At 48.6% G+C, this 22,696-nt stretch overlaps 1 protein-coding gene across 1 annotated transcript in view; it reads right to left on the bottom strand.

Annotated features, from left to right (window-relative positions):
* TACC3 (transforming acidic coiled-coil containing protein 3) overlaps positions 1–22,696 on the bottom strand; it is a 237,909-nt gene that overhangs the window by 4,041 nt on the left and 211,172 nt on the right. The window contains exons 20-21 of the mRNA XM_030192179.1: positions 17,565–17,671; positions 13,834–13,954 (exon numbers count right to left, since the gene is read on the bottom strand). Coding sequence (XP_030048039.1) covers positions 13,834–13,954; positions 17,565–17,671 — 228 coding nt within the window. The remainder of the gene's footprint in view (positions 1–13,833; positions 13,955–17,564; positions 17,672–22,696) is intronic.

The following is a 22,696-nucleotide window of genomic DNA, read 5'->3' as shown; positions in this document are numbered from 1 at the left end:
TATCGGGATGTGAGTGTATGCGTCCTTTAAATCCAGGGAACATAGCCAATCGTTTTTCTGAATCATTGGCAGAAGGGTGCCCAAGGAAAGCATCCTGAACTTTTCTTTGACCAGGAATTTGTTCAGGCCTCTCAGGTCTAGGATGGGACGCATCCCCCCTGTTTTCTTTTCCACAAGGAAGTACCTGGAATAGAATCCCTGCCCTTCCTGCCCGGGTGGTACGGGCTCGACCGCATTGGCGCTGAGAAGGGCGGAGAGTTCCTCTGCAAGTACCTGCTTGTGATGGGAGCTGAAAGACTGAGCTCCTGGAGGACAATTTGGAGGCAGGGAGGCCAAATTCAGGGCGTATCCGCACCGCACTATTTGGAGAACCCACTGGTCGGAGGTTATGAGAGGCCACCTTTGGTGAAAAAATTTAACCTCCCTCCGACCGGCAGATCGTCCGGTACGGACACTTGTAGGGCGGCTATGTTCCCGTGGATCCAGTCAAAAGCCCGTCCCCGGCTTTTGCTGTGGAGGCGCAGGGGGCTGCTTAGGCGCACGCTGTTGACGAGAACGAGCGCGCTGGGGCTGTCCCTGTGCCTGACGAGGCCTTCGGGCCGGCTGGTTGTACCTACGCTTTGCAAAAGAATAGGGTGCAGCCTGCCGTGCCCGGGAAAAACGCCCACCCGTGGGGGCGGGTGCTGAAGGCGCCCGGTGGGAGAGCTTGTCGAGAGCGGTTTCCCGCTGATGCAGTTGGTCCACCATCTGCTCGACCTTCTCACCGAAAATGTTATCCCCCCGGCAAGGGACGTCGGCCAGTCTCTGCTGGGTGCGGTTGTCCAGGTCAGAGGCACGCAGCCATGAGAGCCTGCGCATCACTATACCTTGGGCCGCAGCACGAGATGCCACGTCACAGGTGTCAAAAATCCCCCTGGACAGGAACTTTCTGCACGCCTTCAGCTGCCTGACCACCTCCTGATAAGGCCTGGACTGCTCCGGCGGGAGCTTATCGACCAGGTCCGCCAGCTGTTGCACATTGGTCCGCATGTGGATGCTCATATAGAGCAGGTACGATTGGATGCGGGTCACGAGCATGGAGGACTGGTAGGCCTTCCTCCCAAATGAGTCCAGAGTGCGAGACTCCCGCCCCGGGGGCGCCGAGGCGGTATCCCTCGAACTCCGTGCCCTCTTGAGAGCAGAATCCACGACCGCTGAGTCATGGGGCAACTGGGGCCGCATGAGCTCTGGGTCAGAGTGGATCCTGTACTGGGACTCTGCTTTCTTGGGAATGGTGGGATTAGTTAATGGTCGCACCCAGTTCCGGAGCAGCGTCTCCTTCAGGACATTGTGCAGCGGTACCGTGGAGGACTCTCTAGGTGGTGATGGATAGTCGAGGACCTCGAGCATCTCGGCCCTCGGCTCTTCCACAGAGACCACGGGAAAGGGAATGCTTATAGACATATCCCGCACAAAGGAGGCAAAGGAGAGACTCTCAGGAGGTGAGAGCTTCCTCTCCGGTGACGGCGTGGGGTCCGAGGGAAGGCCCGTAGACTCCTCTGAGGAGAAATATCTCGGGTCCTCCTCTTCCCCCCACGAGTCCTCATCCTCGGTATCGGACATTAGCTCATGTAGCTGAGTCCGGTACCGGGCCCGGCTCGACGTCGAGGCACCGAGGCCTCGGTGTCGTCGAGCGGTGGACTCCCGCGCCGGCGGGGACGGAGCTCCCTCCATCGACGTCGACGGGGACTCCACCTGCGTGGCTGTCGAGACCGGCACCGCAAGCGGCGGCGGTGTCGACTGCCCCGGCGCCGGGCTAGAGCTCGCCGGCGCCACAGTCATCGGCGCCGAGGGCGCAAGCACCCCCGGCGCCGGCACAGCCTGGCGCATCAGCCCTTCCAGGAGCCCCGGAAGGATGGCTCTGAGGCACTCGTCCAGGCCCGCTGCCGAGAAAGGCGGTGGGGCCGGCAAGGGTGTCGGTGCCAGAAGCTGCTGGGGGCCAGGAGACGGCACCGAGGTGCCGGAACCCCGACGCGTCGGTACCTCCACCACCGACGGAGATCTCTCCTCTCTGTGATGACGCTTCGGCGTCGACACCTCCTCAGGCACCGAGGGCTCCCGGTGACGGCGCTTCTTGTCCTTCTTCCGGTGCACGTCACCGGTGCCGGAGGGCATGGAGGAGGAGGAGGTCGATCCCCCTCGGTCTCGAGGTACCGGGTCCGACAGGGTTCGGTCCCGTGGCTCACGAGTTGAGGGAGTGACCGGGGCCGACTGCCCACGCGGTCTCTCTACCCCACTCTCGCCGGCGGACCGGCGGGCCGACGGGACCTGTTCTCCTGGGGTCGCTGCCATCGGTGCCGATGTCTCGGGCATCGATACCGGTACCGAAGAACCGGCCTTCGATACCGATGCCGTCGAGGTCGACGTCGAGGGGCCGGCGCAAGTTCCAAAAAGACGGTCCCGCAGAACTTGCCTCGCAACCTGAGTCCGTTTCCGGAGACCGAGACACAAAGCACACGACTTGAGATTGTGCTCCGGCCCGAGGCACTGGAGGCACCAAGCGTGGGTGTCGGTCTGCGAGATCGGCCGGCCGCAGCGACCACACTTTTTAAATCCACTCGGGACCTTCGAGGACATCGACGGAAAAATCGCGTCGGCGAAGTCAAAGTCGGCAATGGTGGCTAAAATCACACCACGAAAATTGAAACCGACCGAGCGGCCACTAGGCCGCAACGAGGCGTCCCCGCTAGAAAGCGAGGGAAAAAGGAGGAGCGCGTGCTCCACACGCGCAAAATTCTTTTTTTTTTTTTTTTTTTTTTTTTTGGATAACAAACGAAACTGAAAGAAGAAGAGGCCAAAAGGGCCAAGAGCGACGACCCGCGTAAACGCGGTCGAAAATTCCGGCGGCTGAAACGAGAGAGTTGCAAAAACACGACTCTCTCAGTCGCGGGAAAAAAGTAACTGGCGGGAGCGGTCGCGCACGGGCGGGAAGACGGCCGCGCATGCGCGGTGGGCGTGCCCTGCGTGCCGACCGTCCCGCGAAGCTTTTTCCGGTTGGTGGGGGCTGCCGCGGACGTCAACCCAGTCGTGAGAACAAGCAGCCTGCTTGTCCTCGGAGAATGCATGCGCTCTAGCATAACATAGAGTTTTTCACATTACATAAAGCTGAATGTATGAGTCCATGTCCACTTTCATTAATGGGAAAATATCCCTATTAAATAGTTCTACTAATAAGCACCAGTCTTGAATGTCAACACAGCGCTAACTCTCCAGCGTTGTAATATGTAAACAAATCTCCTTCCACTGGTGCATACATCCAAATGTTTTATCAACTACATAGTAGAACTCAGCTCTCCACTTCAAACAAACATTCCCATGTAGATGGTGTAAGATGTTTCCTCGGTGGCGCTATGTAGCTTGACAAGCGCTAACGTCGGGAACCACTAGCACACCACATCGCAGCTCAACTCCACTTAAGCTCCCTGATGCAAGACCGCATTTCAGAACTTCCTTCTTCAGGAGGAACAACTCCCGACCCCTTCGGGAATAAATGTCCTAGCATGGAAACCAGTTTCCACCTCCAAATGTGAGGTGGCTTCATTAAGCCATGAAATAGCACAAACTGGCAAGCCGACTTTCTGAAGTCATTTGTGACCTCCAGATACCTGAACTCCCTAAGCACACCCTTACTTCTGAAGTGCCCTAGAAAAGTCTGAGCTCAAGGCCTTCAAAAACACTGGCAGCAAAACTACCTGATTCACATAAAAGAGAAAGACCACTTTTGGATGAAAGGACAGAACCACATGAATGGTAACCAAATCATTTGCAAATGATAAATATAGGTCTCTACAAAAAAGCTTGAAATCCAAAAATGTAGTTATGTGAGCAATCACATTCAGCTGTGCTGCTAAGGACATTCCACCTATCAGACCCCAAAAGCAGGCTAAGGTTGCCACCTGAGCATTCAAAGAGTTAAGCACCAAACCCTGGTCAAAGTCTCCTTTCAAAAACAAGAAAGCCAAGTCTGCCTGTGAGAGGGAAGCTCTGTCCGAGAGCAACAAGGCTCAAAGCCTCTACAACCAGACATAAGCCAGAGAGGTGGAAAATTTGCACACCTTCAACAAGGCTGCTGGATACCTCAAACACTGCCTCAAGGGCTAGGATGTAAATCAGTAAGGATCTGGATCTTTCATCATGGCCAGGCCCCACAATTGTGGTAGCAGAATTCAGTAGTCCACCAGAAAATGAATCAGGTCTGTGTACCAGGGACATCAAGGCCAGTCCAGCATCACCAGGATTATCAGTAATGGGCGAGACAAGCTTCCAAAGGACCCGGGCCCCCAGGTGAGCTCTGTATTCTGCCCTCATCAGAGCGGGGGCAGTAGGAGCCTGCTGCACTATTCAATAACTGGCTTCTGTGGTCCCCACACTGCTGACCACAGGAATCAAACATTACCCTGCACTGTTGGGCCTGTAATGCATGCTGCTGATTTGGCTCCTGTTTCTGAACTCTTCTTCTCCTGTAATCTGCCTGGTTACCCTGGAAGTATATCCCCACCTAGGTGAGAGCTACAGAGGAAGACCCTGATGGGCCTTTCTGGAATGGAACTTAGGCCTGGCCAGCCTATCACCCTGAAAGGAACAAAAAAAATTAAGGGATTATCATGTTACCCAAGTCCAAGTAGCACAAAGAAACAAAGGTAAAACAAAAGAAACAGCCTCCAATCAAAACAGGTCATCTAAAAATACTGAAAAAAAAATGAATGTATGCCATATGACAAGGAAATTCTTCATCAAGCTCAATTTGTTGTAGGGCATAGAATTTTACAGCACACAGCTGTTCCAAACCTGCGCTTCTACACAATGTCTTGTGTCAGAACTCACTGGCCAACACAAAAATTAACCATACAAAAACTATATAAATCCTTTTAATGAAAATGCCTACAATATACTAATCAATTATATGTCATAAAAATTTTCTTTATTTCATTGCAAATGTAATGAACTCCACTACATTGTGATCACTTATCTGCAACATAATCCACACCAGACCCTCACAGAATATAAAAATAAAGCATTTTGGCATCCGTCTGCTTCCGGTGTACTTTACAAGGGTCAAACAATTTTACATGTCTTCAATGCCTCTTCCAAATCATAGCACTTCCAGCAGTGGTGGCCAAGGAGTTCGGACACAAGATATTATGTATAGATGCATGGATTTGGAACAGTTGTATGCTGTAAGATATCATATGTTCTACAACAAATTGAGTTTAATGTAGAATTTTCTTGGCATACTGCATAGATTCATTTAAAAAATTAAGACTGTTTTGATTGGAGGCCATTTCTTTTGTTTCACTTTTGTTGTCTTTGTGCTACCCTTAAAGAGGGTATATCTTTCTTTCCCACACAGCAGGGGAGTCCCTGATGAGTGGCCCTATGGCCTCAGTCCTTCAAACCTCACCTGTGCCAGCAAGTCCTGTAACCCACATGCTGGAGGCAGAGAAATGCTGGCTGTCTAGTTCTGCTGCACCTCCTATTATGCCAAGGGCCTGAGACTAGATAGAAGTTTCTCTCCTTCCATCTGCTGGTAGGGGAGGAGTAAAACCCAACTGCCTGGACTGGTCTGGCAGGATGTGAAAGAAATATTTTCTGAGAGCAGGTACATTTTATTGGCTCTATGGAAAAAATAAAACTGAAGATGTTCCTCAGTGACACAAGGCAGGAAATAATACACATACACAATAGTGACTCAAGCTTCCTGATGTTTTGAGCTGAGAGCCTTTTTCCTGTGCAAGCTCCATCAGATGGCATCACCCAGCTAAGGCTTGTAAATTCTGCTCATCCTTAGAGAAAATTAGAAAACTTATACTTCAGTAAACAATTGCAGGTAATTTCAATAGATTCACACCAATGGGGGTTTAAGCAGCTGTGAGAACTAGTCAGCACTACTGGATGACATCTCCCATTGTGGGATACTGATCTTTCCAAAGTCACAGATGTAAACCTCTAATGGAGCAGCTGTAAGTCTGCGCACGAGTAATGAACAGGGAAGCAGGTAATCCACAGAGCTTCTGTGCAAGCTCCTTCTGGTCTAAGCTCTGAGTGGGGATCCATGCAGTCTTATGTCACCACCCACTAGTTGGCTGATTGCATCCTACTTGGTGGCTAAAAAGGGATGTAGTACGACATTTTATGAGATAGAATGCCATACCACATCCCTTTTTAGCAACCAAGTAGGATGCAATCAGTCAACTAGTGGGTGGTGACATAAGACTACATGGATCCCCACTCTGACCTTAGACTGATGTTGCCAGTGGGTTATAACAATGAGGGTGTGAGCTGTTAGGTGGCAGATCTTAGCAAGAAGAGAAGGTAAAAGGACTGGGAGGGTAGGACTACTGCAAGAGGTGTCAAATGAGGGGGAGTTGTGTTATTGTGAGAATGCCACTACTAAAATTTAGAAAATAAATGGGAGGGTTCAGCAGTTTAGGAATCTTCTTCTCCCCTCCCACAACAAAGACAGGAATGCCAACTAGGTAAACCAGAATAGAAGAGCATCCCCCTTCCTTATTTTGCTTCCAATTCTCTGCACTTATTTTCAGTCAGAAAGCTGTACTGCACATCTAGGCAAGATCACTGCTTATTTACTTACACAGGCAGCTCTGTATGAATTTCCAAGGCTAATGACTTCAGAGCCCTAAGGCCAAGTGTCAGCAGTTTCTAACCCCTAGAAATACACACTAAAAGCAGAATGGTATATACTTGGGGTAGATGTGATTAGTTAGATATATGTGATTTTGTTTATTGGGTGTTGTAATTTCCTATTGTTGGCTGTCTGATATATTGCAGTGATCCAGTAATGCTGTGTAGTGGAATATAAATTTTATTGTAATTTTAGGTACTGCCAACCACTTTGGTGGGGGTATGGAAGACAACTGGATATGCCACATATACAAGTCAACTATGCAGTGCTGAGCTTATACACTTTAAATCATAATTCAAAGAACAAAGAATTCTCGATTAGGAGGAGTCAGTCTAGTGAAGATGGCATTTCTTTAATGCTACCAACTACAAAAAATTCCCACACAGTGATGTATTAACTATATATTTGAGAACAAAAAATGAAGACCAAGCGTGGGCCGCAACCAGCCTCAAAAAATCCTCCAACTGAGAATACGTGGTTGCAGTGGACCGTGGACCACATACAAGATCGCAACAGAAGAGTAACCATAGCGTCCAAAAAACTCTGCTCCTCCGAGTCGACCTCTCAAAACAGGCCGTTAGACCAAAGCGAGAGGGATCATCCACTCAGGAGCGGACCCAGAAGGAAGAGCCCGGAGTCAAGCGGATCCAAAACGAAGGCACCACCAGAAGCCTCACTATATCCGCATACCAAGGGCGCCGTGGTTAATCCGGAGCTACCAGAATGACTCGATACCGGTGGAGAGCGATCTGAAAAGAACTCGGCCGCCGAGAGGACACAGAGGAAACACCATCGAAGAAGTCCTCCGGCCAAGGATGTAACAGAACAACCAGCTCTGCCGAATCAACCTCTCTCCAATGACAGAAGAAAGAAGGCACCTGGGCATCCAGCCAGGACGCCATCAGATCTACCTACGGAGCTCTCTACCTGAGGCCATGTTGGAGAAGCACTGGTGCGGAGTAACCATTCTGCCAAGACCAGAAGATAGCAGAAAAGAGAACTCACCGTAGGAAAAGCCTGCAAAGTGGGCCGCGTAGAAATGGAACACGAGGTCCTCTGCCCATTCCATGGGGGTGACACGCCCTGATGGCCACAGTCTGACTCCGAGTCCCACTCTGTCGAAGCAGCAGCCACCACCTCATCTTCTCCAATAGCAGAAGCACTGCCTAGCCTGCAATGTGTCCTGAAGTGCTAGAAGACAAACAGCACCAAAAGCAGGTCCAGGCGGGGGAGACGGCTCAACCACCGCCTGGCCTGCAATGTGTCCTGAAAGGCTAGAAGACGTACAGCACCAAAAGCAGATCCAGGCGGCAGATCGGCTACACCGTCCCCTGTGCCATCCACCACCCCAGGAACGGAAGGCGGAGGCATTCCAGTCCGAGAGACTCGCATCCGTGACCACCAACATCCATAGCGGAGACGCCAAGGCATCCACAGGGAGGACTTGCAAAGCCACCACCAGTTCATGCACCGGCGTACCAAGAACAGCCACGGAAGACACTGCTGACACTCCTGGAATACAGAAGGCCACCCGTCAAGAAGCAAGAGCTGTAGATGTTATCTATGAGCACCACCCACAGCACTACCTCTAAAGTGTCCACCACAGCGCCTAAGACATGAATGCATAGCCAGGCCAGAGGACTCAGTGCCCTGAGCAAACTGTGCACCCAAGTCTGAACCTAGATCCTCCAGTCCTCGGTCAAGAAAAAAATTGTACCACAGCTGTCTGGAATGGGATGAGGTGGCTCATTTGAAGGGTGACCACCCAGCTCAAGGATTCCAAGAAGACCCGGGAAGATAAACTCTCGGATCTCATCTAGAGTGAGGTGCACTCCAATGCTGTCCTTGCGGAGAATGCCACAAAATTCCCAAACCTAGGAAAAGGTAAATGGAGCCATAGCCATGCCGACATGCAAAGCCTGGAACTGAACATGAGGGCTCAGAACAGCCAAATAGAGAAACAGCAGATGATGGGGCCAAAGAAGAAAGAAAAGAAATGCTTCCTAAGGGAGAAGTGCATGGGAAATTGAAGTGCAGCTAAATTGAAGTAGCTCTGAATATAGCTAGCTGTCCAATATAAAGAAAAAGTGCAATAGAAGCCTTAGAGACACTGCAACAAACAGCACAGAAGTGACACAGATACAGTGGAAGCTGGAGCTGAAATGCAATACTTTGATCAGAGTCCAACAGCAAAACTAGAAAAGCAGAGTTGCTGTGGGAAACCACCACTGCTAACTTTTGGCACTGTAGCTTAGTGTAAACTGTCCCAGCTATGGAAAGAACTGCTTGTCAAGGCAAGCAATATGAGACAAGGAAGTAAAATATGCCCCATAGAAAAGAAGCTGAGGGCCACAGTTTCTAATATGATGCACAAACCAGCCTTAAACCTGTGACGTTCAGGCTGAAAGCCAACCATCTTCCAGAAAAATTAAACTATTTTGCTGAAGCTAATGTACTTGGAGCAAAAGCCCCCATGACAACAGCACTGAAGTTCCATGGTTACCATAGAGACCAGAGCACTAGCCCCAGAAAATAACAATATGTAACATTTCCCACAGAAAGGTGGAGCCAAAGGCACTAAGCCTAGAAACTCCCACTTGTAATTTTAAAGGCGCAAAAGGTGCAGAAGAAAAAAAAAAAAAAAAACTTACTGCACCTGGTATTCCTAGGCAGTCTCCCATCCAAGTAAAAACCAACCAGGCCCAACCCTTCTGAGCTTCCAAGATCAGAGATCAGGCACACTCAGGGTGGTGTGTTCATAGGCAATGCCTGTACTGCCAGTATAAAAAGAGTTTCACAAAGGAAGGAGGGAAACTTCCAAGCTGTTCAAGCAACTGCCCTCAGAGAAAAACTGAGGGGACAGAAAAGTCTGTAAATAAAAACACTAAAAGCGAATGCTACATACCTGTAGAAGGTATTGTCCGAGGACAGCAGGCTGATTGTTCTCACTGATGGGGTGATGTCCACGGCAGCCCCTCCAATCGGAAACTTCACTAGCAAAGGCCTTTGCTAGTCCTCGTGCGCCCTTGCGCACCGCGCATGCGCGGCCATCTTCCCGCCCGAACCGGCTCGTGTTCGTCAGTCCCATATGTAGCAAGACAAAGACAAGGGAAGACACAACTCCAAAGGGGAGGCGGGCGGGTTTGTGAGAACAATCAGCCTGCTGTCCTCGGAGAATACCTTCTACAGGTATGTAGCATTCGCTTTCTCCGAGGACAAGCAGGCTGCTTGTTCTCACTGATGGGGTATCCCTAGCCCCCAGGCTCACTCAAAACAACAAACATGGTCAATTGGGCCTCGCAACGGCGAGGACATAACTGAGATTGACCTAACAATTTATCCAACTAACTGAGAGTGTAGCCTGGAACAGAATAAAAATGGGCCTAGGGGGGTGGAGTTGGATTCTAAACCCCGAACAGATTCTGAAGCACTGACTGCCCGAACCGACTGTCGCGTCGGGTATCCTGCTATAGGCAGTAATGAGATGTGAATGTGTGCACAGATGACCACGTCGCAACTTTGCAGATCTCTTCAATAGTGGCTGACTTCAAGTGGGCCACTACGGCTGCCATGGCTCTAACATTATGAGCCGTGACATGACCCTCAAGAGCCAGCCCAGCCTGGGCGTAAGTGAAGGAAATGCAATCTGCTAGCCAATTGGATATGGTGCGTTTCCCCACAGCCACTCTCCCCTCCTGTTGGGATCAAAAGAAACAAACAATTGGGCGGACTGTCTGTTGGGCTGTGTCCGCTCCAGATAGAAGGCCAATGCTCTTTTGCACTCCAGTCGAAGCACCACCGTCCGACGACATCAGCACTAGAGGAGGTCCCGGTACCACCGACGCCGACGCAGTCTTCCGATGTCTCGGCACCGACGATGCAGAGGTTCGATGCCTCGATGCAATCGATACAGTCGCCGCCGAGGTCGGAGGTCTTGACGCTGCCGACGTCGATGCACTCGATACTCCCGGTGCTGTTGCCGACAAAGAGCCCGAGAACAACACGTTCCACTGGGCCAATCTCGCTACCTGAGTCCTTTTTTGCAAAAGGGCGCAAAGACTACAGGCCTGCGGGCGGTGCCCAGCCCTCAAACACTGAAGACACGACGCGTGCCTATCAGTGAGCGAGATTACCCGGGCGCACTGGGTGCACTTCTTGAAGCCGCTGGGAGACTTCGATGACATGGGCGGAAAAATCACGCCGGCGAAATCAAAACTCGTAATTGCGGTAAGGCACCAAAAAGGAGAGAAAAAAACTCAACCCGAGGCCTCAAAAGGGCCTACCCCGAAAACGAAAGAAAACTTAACGGGGCAAAAACTGGAAATACGGGAAGGGGAAAAAGACCAAAAGGCCTTCCTCCGAAATCACTTTTTTTTTTTTTTTTTAAAGTAGCGAAAAGTCAAAAAGACGTGCGAGGGTCAACTTAAGGGGCGCGAACGGCGCAAACACGACCGTACCGAGCGCGGACAAAAGAAGACTGACGAACACGAGCCGGTTCGGGCGGGAAGACGGCCGCGCATGCGTGGTGCGCATGGGCGCGCGACTAGCAAAGGCCTTTGCTAGTGAAGTTTCCGATTGGAGGGGCTGCCGTGGACGTCACCCCATCAGTGAGAACAAGCAGCCTGCTTGTCCTCGGAGAATAGACCCTTTCACATGCCCAACATACAAGGAGCCCTGCTCTGACGCTGTTCACTGTTTCCCACACCAGAACAGCCTTAGCCAACGCAGGAACTATAAGAAAACCTACACTCACCACAGTGAGGCCTATTGCTATCAATGTACCCACTTAGGCGAACATGGCTTTCCAGCTCAGGAGATTCTTGCTGTCATTGTGCAGAAAGGGACTGCCCTGAAGAGACTCTCCGAATAGCGGAAGACAGGGGAGAAATGGACCCTACTGCTCAGATGGAGAAAAAACATCCTCTCTTCGGGGCAGGGTCCATTAGAAGAGACTGAGACAGGGAACAAGCCAGAAAACTCCAAAGGTTGAACTAAAAAGGAAATGTTAGCTCCCCTACCAGACTTCTGCAACATATAGGCATACAGAGCAGCAGAATGAACTCGGGGGGGGGGGGGGGGGGGGGGGGGGAGAGGGAGGATCCCCTGCCCCAAAGAATCCCCCAGAGGCTGATATGCATCCCAAAAATAAGGCACATCGCAGGACCATCAGATTCCTTCTGGAAAACTTAGCCCTCTAGAACCCATCTGCCCCAAATGGTCATAAAAACTTCCCCAAATCACGAAATGGGCTACTGAGGCCAAGTTCTCTTAAGAAGAAAGGTTCAATTTAAGGGTCCAAGAGCAGAGGAGATCCTGCTCAGAAAATATAGAAACAGCTTAAAGTAATTCTGTTCTTTCCTTGGATCCCCTTGCATAGTGGGGGCAGTTTGAAAAGAATTTGTGCCACTGCCCCAGCTACATGCAAACAGTTTCTGACTCAACAGTGATTTTGGTAAAGGAAACCAAAGGCGGGAGAAAATAAAGGGGAATCCCCTGGACCAGCAGTCTCTAATGGAACACAAGATCCTTTAGGAGAAGCCGCCCCTCCCCCCTGCCCACATCAGGGCCGCAGGGCGGGAAAGGATCAGAGCTGGTATCAGGAGAAAAGAGGGCCACGCCAGCAAAAAGGCCATTTTAGCACAGGAAAAGGCTGCTCTGGGAAGTGGAACTTCAGCACTTCCCTCCCCAGTGTTCAAAACACGCCACCACACAGAATCCCGCTGTGCATCTGCTACCGCAACGGGATCAGCATCGCCCATATTAAAGCACGGTACCCCCGGCCAAAAGAGAAAGGCAGGGACTCACCGAACAGCAGGTGTCTCCGGAGGAGAAGCAGAGTCCCAGAGACGCAGCAGCCTGCTGCCTAACCGGCACACAGACTAAAAGCACAGCACTAAGACAGGGAAACCCTGTACTGCCCGGTCCTGTTAGAAATCTTCTGTTTTGTTTTTTTAACACCAAATAAAGGCAAAGGAGCTCTCTAGGTTTTGTTTTGCTTTTACTGGTGTGGAAGGCTAGAGCTCTAAAGACCGGGAGGCAAGGGGGAAGAGAGTGAAGCAGGGACCCAGAAGACTGAGTATGCCCCCAAAGTCGGCACCACCAGCCAGACACCCCTAAACTCAACTGGCCCACAGGACCCAGGAGTATCCCCAACAGACAAATCCAGGAGCTGGTGAAGCGCCGTCCACCACCTGCTGGAGGTAGAGATGTACTGAGGTGAAGGAGGAGCTGGCCGTCTGGTATCACTGCCTTCAGCTTTGTAATCTCTATCTCCACCTGCTGGTAGATGGATACAACCCACCAGTTCTTGGATTCATCTGCTGCATATGCTAAGGAATGTCTTTTTACACAGAGCAAAGGTGAGGCTCACCTCCTAGGCACTCAAGATTCCTAGACAGCACCAGGAGCAGAAGCACAAAAAGGACCTCCAGAAACAAAAAGAAACCCTTCAGGGCCAAGGAACTAGGAGGTATAGGGAGGGAAGGGGGGAGGGATCCGGCCACCTGGGTTTGACACCCCCAGGGCACATGTGACCCCCATGGGCCACAGCTGCAGCCAAGGAGCCCTGGAAGAGAAGCAAAAAAATTGGGACTGCACAGCTAACTTATTGGGTCCACCAGAATTCTGTCTCCAGCCACCTGCTGGTAAGACTGCATAACCCATCTGTCTAGGCCTGTCTGGAGGGATGCTAAGGAAGGTGGCACTTTTTTTTAATGCTTACAATTGTCCTGGAGTTGGTGCAAAAAACAAATAAAAATAAAAAATAAATCCAGAAGAAAAGGGGCATTTGAGCACACAGAATGGTCTGGCCAAGATATTGAATCTAGAAGGCTTAGAGTTGATAGCTAAACTCAGAGAAGCTTGAAATGACTGAACAAATGGGCCTGGAAGAAACAGCTTAACATAGCTGCTACATCTTTAACCAAATAAGTGAAAGCTATATATGCTAGAGTGCTGGTCTGCAGACAAGGCTGAAATGCCTCATCTACACGGACTGCATTTGTGTGCAAAGAAGATCTTGCTTTCAGCTGCATCTTGTATTCTGCTTTTGACAGCACCTCCTAATACGTAAAAGGTTTATTAATGCTCAACACTTGTATGCTTGTGCACCTACACAGTAACTTTCTGGTACTTGACATGTTCAGACTGACCTTTTGCTCAAGACATTGCTCCATTGACTTAATTTTCATTTGCTCCTTACGTAAAGAGGCTTGAAGAGCTGCAATCTCCCCCTTGGCTTTGCTTCGTACTTGAGCTATCTCCTCACTTGCCCTATAAAATTAAAATGGCATTTTAGAACTCCTTAACTGCCAACTATATCAACAACAAATATTTGTGAACTGTAAAGCTAATACAATATGACGGAAATTCACCTTAGGATGTAGACAAACCTGTAATCTCTGCTGTGAGTGCAAATCAGGTTTGTGTTACAGTAAGATACACCGAGATACAATGAATCATGAGACTGACCTACTATTTCTAACAAAGCTAGAAGCCACTACAGCCTTTGCAGTATCACTGCCAAATACCAACAGATTTGAAACCTTCCAAGGATATTTACAAACACACTACTCTCGCCTACTCAACTCATTCCCCTTTAAAATATCCCTGTTTCAATTACAAACCTTCTTACCATACCAACCTTACTGTATTCCATATACGAGATACCCATACACCTCATTCCACAAATACTTGCTAAAATAGCCACATCTACACCCTTTGCTTAAACTTCAAAATAACCCTTCTTTCCTCTCAGCTCTTTCAGCAAACTGTTCCATAACAAAGCGGCTATCATAGAAAACTCTTTTCCTAATTAGCACCATTAAACCTGAGCTACTATCAGAACCATCAACTGTTCCTTCTCACTGAAGTTCAATATTCGAATCAGAACGTACTTCTACCAACTTCTACAAATACTTTGGTCCCAAATTCTGCTGTACTTAAGTCAACATTAGCACCTTAAGATAAATTCTTGCCTCTAACGAAAGCCAATGCAGAAACTTCAGCCATGAAACATTCTCTTAAGGCCACCAATAATCCATGCAGCAGTTATTTTAAGTGTGTAGCTGTTGGACCTTCTTACCTAGCAACCCCAAATAAAACTGCATTACAATAATCTGGACAGTGCTAATGCATGTGCCATGGGAACTTTTTTTTGCTTATCAAGCTATGGGCATAATTGGTTCAATATTATCAGGTTAAAGGCTACCTTCACAACTGACTGACTAATATTTAAAATGTTAAACCAAAATCAATCCAAACATCTAATCTTACCACACCAAAGGGTGGTTTTCCATCCAACTCTCCTCTACAAATGCAGACTTCAAATGATTTAACACCATTCTTCTAATCTACACAGCCATTATTTTTTTCTATAATATAGAAGCAGCAACATCTTCACCAATGGGACAGGCTAACTGAACATAGGCTATGTAATACTTATGTCACAAGACTCCAGCTCAGGTCTGCCTGCACCTGCTGCTTGTGCTCTATACTAGCACCCTCCTCCCACTGACTGGGTCACAAACACCTCCGGGTGAGTCTCCTGCTCTCAAATTATCCCCAGTGATTTCTAGGTTACTGGGGCCACACTCCCAGCAGTGGCGTAGCCATGAGTGGGCCAGGGTCCACCTTATTTGGACTCCGGCCCACCCAACATTGTGCACTCTTGCTATGGCTTGCAGAGGTCCTCAAACCCCGTCAGCTGAAGATTTCCTCCTTCTCAAGCAGCCAGTGCTCTTTCAAACGGCAGCTGGCAGCACTTGCCTCGAGCTGAAACCAACACCAGCCCCTCTTCACATGCTTAGTTTTCATGCATGCACAGCCTGCTGGCCGTGGCATCAGCTCAAGGAAAGTGCTGCTGGCTTGTTTGGAAGAGTGCTGACTGTCTGAGCAGGAGGAAATCTTCAGCTGGCAGGGTTTGTAGATCCCCTCCTGCTCAGGTATTTAATATTGTGGGCTTGCAGGTGGAGGGAGAGATGAAGAGCAGAACAGAGAAGGGCTAGGGACGGGGGGAGGGCATGAATTCCATGCCCACCCACCTTGGACTCAGGCCCACCCAAAATTGGCTGTCTGGCCACGCCCCCGACTCCCAGTGGTCCCACAGTTCCCAGAAAGCACTCAAAGACCCAACACACAAACCACCAGGATTCTTTATCAGTCCAGACAGGCAGAGACAAACTGAAAATTGTTTATTGTCTTAAAAATATTGAACAATGAACAGAAAAAGTGCAATCGGCAAACAATAACAGGTAACTGAAATACGGATCAACTATCTAAACATTTGTTTACTTTCTAAAAAGTACCTAGGAAAAACTGTTCACAGAGACTCAGCAAAGAGATCCTGCTCTCTTTTCTACCTGGCTAAGACTGGGGAAAAAGCCAGTAAAATCCAAATGAAATTGGCCTCCTGGGCCAATCTGAGCCCGGATCAACAAGTTTTAAGAGTATACTGCTCACATTACTGTCACTTCCTTACCGAGTGAAACTAAAGAGGGATCATTAATTTTTCTATAACTGCTTTGACATAACATGCACCACTTGCTGGCCACCAGAAGAAACACACTTCAGGAAATTATTAAGGCAGTTTTACAGGCTTAAAAAACCCACGGTTCTGTCACAACTTAATTGTAGCCTCTTGCAAGACTGTACACAGAATCAATATATACAGTTGAACCAGTAAGGGAAGAGAGTTAGGAACCCTGCAACACTCACAATGAGCTTATTAAATTGGCTCAGATACTTCCACATGATGTTCCCGTTCCTTTGGTTCAAAAAATACATACAGTTTCTTGTATCCTCACCTCTATCAGATCAAAAAGCTGCGCAAACTATTGAATGTTGTTGTCAGGTTCTAGGTCATCATTGCCACTACATCTCTTATCCCGAAAACATAATTTAACTTGTCAAAAGTTTATTCCATGATGAAATCCAGATTTAACAGTTCTTCCACATTCGTAAGCACTAACTGCCTAGCCACCACTCTAAGCATCGGTGATTTTCATCTAGGCAAAAATTAGTTTATGCTTGTCAATTTCTAAATTTTGTTTTAATGGATGCATTACTGTCCACTTCAACCCTCTCTGTAACATTCCTGAAGTATTCACCAAATGCTCCATCCTCTGCAAAAACTGCCCTCCTGCATTCTTGATTAAAGTTCCCAGGCACACGACCACTGGATTAACAAATTGGCTAAAAAAGAAAATAACTTCCAACCTTTACATACCATCTGCTCTCAATCACCTATAGCTCCCCTATTCTCATTCAATTACACCCCATCCCTCTCTCCATCTATCATGCCATCAACATACTCAGCAAAACCAAACATTTCCTGATGTCTCTATTGGTTGTACTCCAAAACAATTATGAAGGCTTACTCAGACATTTCACAATTTTTTTTTCTGTCAGAATCTTTTCTTCTACTCTTCTTTATACCTAAGCAACTGTTCCTTATAAAGTGCTCCTTACCTTTTCAGCCTTCTACCACTTCTTTTGTAATCTGTTTGGGTCAACAGCTGTAAATTTAGAAGTAAACTAAGTAGCAAATCTTCTGTACTTAAATTAGAATGTTCAACTTTCCTAATCCTCCAGCTGTGCTTCCAATACTTCCACAATTACAGTGTTCAACATACTTGTCAAATTTGAAAAGATACATGTAATACCTTCACCAAAGTCCACTATCTGAGCATAGGTGCAAACAATGCCTTCTAATTTCATAATTTTATTCCTTCTCCCACACATCGAGAAACACTTCTAACAGCTTGCAATCTAACATTAAAGTGTAACAATTTGATCACAATCAAGAAAATGAATTCAACCCGTAAGATTATGGAGTTTTAGATCACAACAGGTATCTGACCATCTCCAGTTTTTATAGACTCACCTTTTTAGTTTTTCCTCTGCATGTGCTTTCAGTGCTTGGTACCTCTGTTCTTCTTTTGAAATCCTTGCAACATAATCTTCAACACATTTCTTTAGAGCCTCTTCATTCTTCAACAAAATTAGACAGAACTTAGAGAGCTACTGTAAAGGATTTTATTTTAGCATGATCAGACTAAATGTTAACACAATCCTTTCAAATCTACTTAAACTGTTCATGCTGGATTTATATTTTGCATGCATCAATGTGACCTGGATGGGATTCAGATAATCATCAGTACAGCAAATTTTTTTTTTTAAGTCACGTGATGCTGTGAGCAAAGCAGGACATGTTACTGTGGTACTTCTGGGGTCTAGCCCTGATTCACTACCATCCTGCTATTAAACTAAAGGCTAGTCTACAGCACTGAACTGGCTCCCATGGTCCTATAGATCTGATCATACACACCATTGGGTTGATATCGAATGTGGTTTGGAGATTAAATGGTCTGAGTTGGCATTTCCTTACTTATCTATATCGTGATGAAGATTCTCTAAAGTCTTTAATGACAAAAAGGAGTGATTACTGTGAATTGAGTTCTCAGCATATAGAGGATCCTATACTATTCTGGGTCACTGTTTTTCCACCCAATACTGCCTTAGTAATTACATGTGTTAGTAAAAAGAACAAACGGAGGACATGAGAGATTATCCTTAACCAAATGGGCCTCCAACGTAGATGACGTAGGCATATCACCTGCAGTGTCCGATAAGGAGCCCTTAACTCAGGTTCCACTGAACGCTCTTTTGCATGAGTGAGCTCAGAATATAGTAACATAGTAGGTGACGGCAGATAGCGAAGATACATACTTGTAAGCAGGTATTCTCCGAGGACAGCAGGCTGATTGTTCTCACATGTGCATCGATGTCCGCATCAGCCCAGGAATCGGCAATTTTGTAAGCAAAAAATTTAAGAGGTTTGCTAGAACCTTCTGGCATGCGAAGCGTGCACGCGTGGACAACTTCCTGCCCGTCACACGAGCATTCCCGCTCAGTATAATCAAAAAGCAAATAATAAACAACTCCAAAGGGGAGGTGGGCGGGTTTGCGAGAACAATCAGCCTGCTGTCCTCAGATGTGGGGTATCCCTAGCAACCAGGCTCACTCAAAACAATGAACATTGGTCAATTGGGCATCGCAACGGCGAGGACATAACAGAGATTGTCCTGAAACCATAAACAACTAACAGAGTGCAGCCTGGAACAGAACAAAAATGGGTCTGGGGGGTGGAGTTGGATTCTAAACTCCGAACAGATTCTGCAGCACCGACTGCCGCTTCGGGTATCCTGCTGAAGGCAGTAGTGAGATGTGAATGTGTGGACTGATGACCACGTTGCAGCCTTGCAAATCTCCTCAATAGAGGATGACTAAGTGAGCAACTGATGCAGCCATGGCTCTAACATTGTGAGCCGTGACATGGCCCTCCAGAGTCCGTCAAGCTTGGGCGTAAGATATGCAATCTGCAAGCCAATTGGAGATTGTGCATTTTCTGATGACTCCCCCCCTCCTGTTGGGATCAAAATAAAACTGGGCAGACTGTCTAAAGGGCTTTGTCCGCTCCATGTAAAAGGCCAATGCTCTCTTGCAATCCAAGATGTGCAAACTGCTTTCGCCAGGACGGGTATGAGGACAAAATACTAAATCCCTGGACCAAATTGGGAGGGGGGGAGTCCAAAAGTTATTTAACTAGAGCATACTTATCTTGCTTATTGCAGCCCGTTATTAATATTTTAGATTCACTTATCTCAGGTGGTGAGATGCAAAAGGCTATCAAGAAATTACATCTTTCAAAGATGCCAGGATCAGATGGCTATTAGAGACAAAAACCAGTATTGCTTGGTTTTGGCCAAAACTGAAACAGGCCACTGGGGCCTGGACTGAAATAACAATGGCCCCAACTCTCCCCTGAACTAAACACAACACCAGGGGTGTCCAACCTCAGCCCTCGCCAGATCAGGGTTTCAGGATTTCCAGAATGAATATGTATGAGATCTATCTGCATACAATGGATGCAGCCCATGCAAATAAACCTCATGCATGTTCATTGGGGAAATCCTGAAAACCCATCTGGATTGTAGCCCTCAAGAACCAAGGTTGGACACCCCTGCGCCAGACCATCAGGGGATGTACGATAGGCCCTTTTTGGGGGGGGGAGGGGGGGGAAGAGGCTGGAGTACCCCTTGCCAGTCAGGTTTTCAGGATATCCACAGTGAATATGCATGAAAGAGATTTACATATAACAGAGGTAGTGTATGCAAATCAAGTTCATGCATATTCATTGTGGATATCCTGAAACCCTGAATGGCAAGTGGCACTCCAGGACTGGACTTGGGAAACACTACGCTAGGGCACCCAAGCATAAAGTTATGATTCCAGTGAAAAATACATCAGTATTTCAGCCAAAATTAAAACAAATTTGGTTGGCCTCTAAATGTCTACAGTACAGCGAATGATACATACCTGTAGCAGGTGTTCTCCGAGGACAGCAGGCTGATTGTTCTCACGACCGGGTTGACGTCCACGGCAGCCCGTCAAACCGGAAGAAAAATCTCGCGGGAGGTCCCGCATGCAGGATACACCCACCGCACATGCGCGGCCGTCTTCCCGTCCGTGCGCGACCGTTCCCGCTCAGTTAAATGACAAGCAAAGAAATGAGGAAAAAATGCAACTCCAAAGGGGAGGAGGGAGGGTAGGTGAGAACAATCAGCCTGCTGTCCTCGGAGAACACCTGCTACAGGTATGTATCATTCGCTTTCTCCGAGGACAAGCAGGCTGATTGTTCTCACGACTGGGGTATCCCTAGCTCCCAGGCTCACTCAAAACAACAAACAGGGTCAATTGGGCCTCGCAACGGCGAGGACATAACAGAAATTGACCTACGAAGAACAACTAACTGGGAGTGCAGCCTGAACAGAATAAAACCGGGTCCAGGAGGGTGGAGTTGGATTCAAACCCCAAACAGATTCTGCAGAACTGACTGTCGCGTCGGGTAACCTGCTGGAGGCAGTAATGTGATGTGAATGTGTGGACAGATGACCACGTTGCAGCCTTGCAAATCTCTTCAATAGTGGCTGACTTCAAGTGGGCCACTGACGCTGCCATGGCTCTAACACTGAGCCATGACATGACCCTCAAGAGCCAGCCCAGCCTGGGCATAAGTGAAGGAAATGCAATCTGCTAGCCAATTGGAGATGGTGCGTTTCCCGACAGCGACCCCCTTCCTATTGGGGTCGAAAGAAACAAACAATTGGGCGGACTGTCTGTGGGGCTGTGTCCGCTCCAGATGGAAGGCCAACGCTCGCTTGCAGTCCAATGTGTGCAACTGACGTTCAGCAGGGCGGGTATGCGGTCTGGAAAAGAATGTTGGCAAGACGATTGACTGGTTAAGATGGAACTCCGACACCACCTTTGGCAGGAACTTAGGGTGAGTGCGGAGGACTACTCTGTTATGATGAAATTTTGTATAAGGAGCATGAGCTACCAGGGCTTGAAGCTCACTAACTCTACGAACTGAAGTAACTGCCACCAAGAAAATGACCTTCCGGGTCAAGTACTTCAGATGGCATGAATTTAGTGGCTCAAAAGGAGGTTTCATCAGCTGAGTGAGGACGACGTTGAGATCCCATGACACTGCAGGAGGCTTGACAGGGGGCTTTGACAAAAGCAAGCCTCTCATGAATCGAACGACTAAAGGCTCTCCAGAAATGGCTTTACCCTCTACACGATGATGTAAGCACTAATTGCACTAAGGTGATTCCTTACTGAGTTGGTCTTGAGACCTGACTCTGATAAGTGTAGAAGATATTCAAGCAGGTTCTGTGCAGAATGAGGTTCTAGGGCCTTGCTCTCACACCAAACGACAAACCTCCTCCACTTAAAAAAGTAACTCTTTTTAGTGGAATCCTTCCTAGAGGCAAGCAAGACACGGGAGACTCCCTCAGACAGACCCAATGAAGCAAAATCTACGCCCTCAACATCCAGGCCGTGAGAGCCAGAGACTGAAGGTTGGGGTGCAGAAGTGCTCCGTCGTTCTGCGAAATGAGAGTTGGAAAACACTCCAATCTCCACGGTTCTTCGGAGGACAATTCCAGAAGAAGGGAACCAGATCTGACGGGGCCAAAAGGTGACGGGGCCAGAATCATGGTGCCGCGGCCTTGCTTGAGCTTCAGTAAGGTCTTCCCCACCAAAAGTATGGGAGGATATGCATACAGGAGGCCCTTCCCCCAATGGAGGAGAAAGGCATCCGACGCCAGTCTGCCGTGTGCCTGAAGTCTGGAACAGAACTGAGGCAGCTTATGATTGGTCTGGGAGGCGAAAAGGTCCACCGAGGGAGTGCCCCACTCTCGGAAGATCTTGGAGCGACCACTCGTGCGGTTGCACGAGTCTGCTCAGCCTGTCGGCCAGACTGTTTACGCCTGCCAGGTACGTGGATTGGAGAAGCATGCCATGCTGGCTTGCCCATCGCCACATCCTGACGACCTCCTGACACAGAGGGCGAGATCCGGTGCCCCCCTGCTTGTTGATGTAATACATTGCAACCGGATTGTCTGTCCTAATTTGAATAATCTGGAAGGACAGCCGATCCCTGAAGGACTTCAGTGTGTTCCAGACCGCTCAGAGCTCCAGGAAATTGATCTGAAGACCTTGTTCCTGGAGGGACCACACCCCTTGGGTGTGGAGTCCATTGACATGAGCTCCCCACCCCAGGAGAAATGCATCCGTCGTCAGCACTTTTTGCGGCTGAGGAATTTGGAACGGGCATCCCAGGGTCAAATTGGTCCGAATCGTCCACCAGCGCAGCGAATTGCGACAACTGATGGGCAGGCGGATGGCATCTTCTAGATTCCCTGTGGCCTGGTACCACTGGGAAGCTAGGGTCCATTGAGCAGATCTCAATACGGGAACACATGCACCCCCAGATTGCGCAGGTACGCCGCAACCACCACGAGACACTTCGTGAAAACCCGTGGTGCAGAGGCGAGCCCAAAGGGCAGCACACAATACTTGAAGTGGCGTGTCCCCAGACGGAATCGCAGATACTGTCTGTGAGCTGGCAGTATTGGGATGAGAGTATAAGCATCCTTTAAATCCAGGGAA

Source organism: Microcaecilia unicolor, chromosome 2 (assembly GCF_901765095.1).
Source record: "Microcaecilia unicolor chromosome 2, aMicUni1.1, whole genome shotgun sequence".
Classification (NCBI taxonomy): Eukaryota; Metazoa; Chordata; class Amphibia; order Gymnophiona; family Siphonopidae; genus Microcaecilia; species Microcaecilia unicolor.
This window is presented reverse-complemented; position numbering and strand designations above follow the sequence as displayed.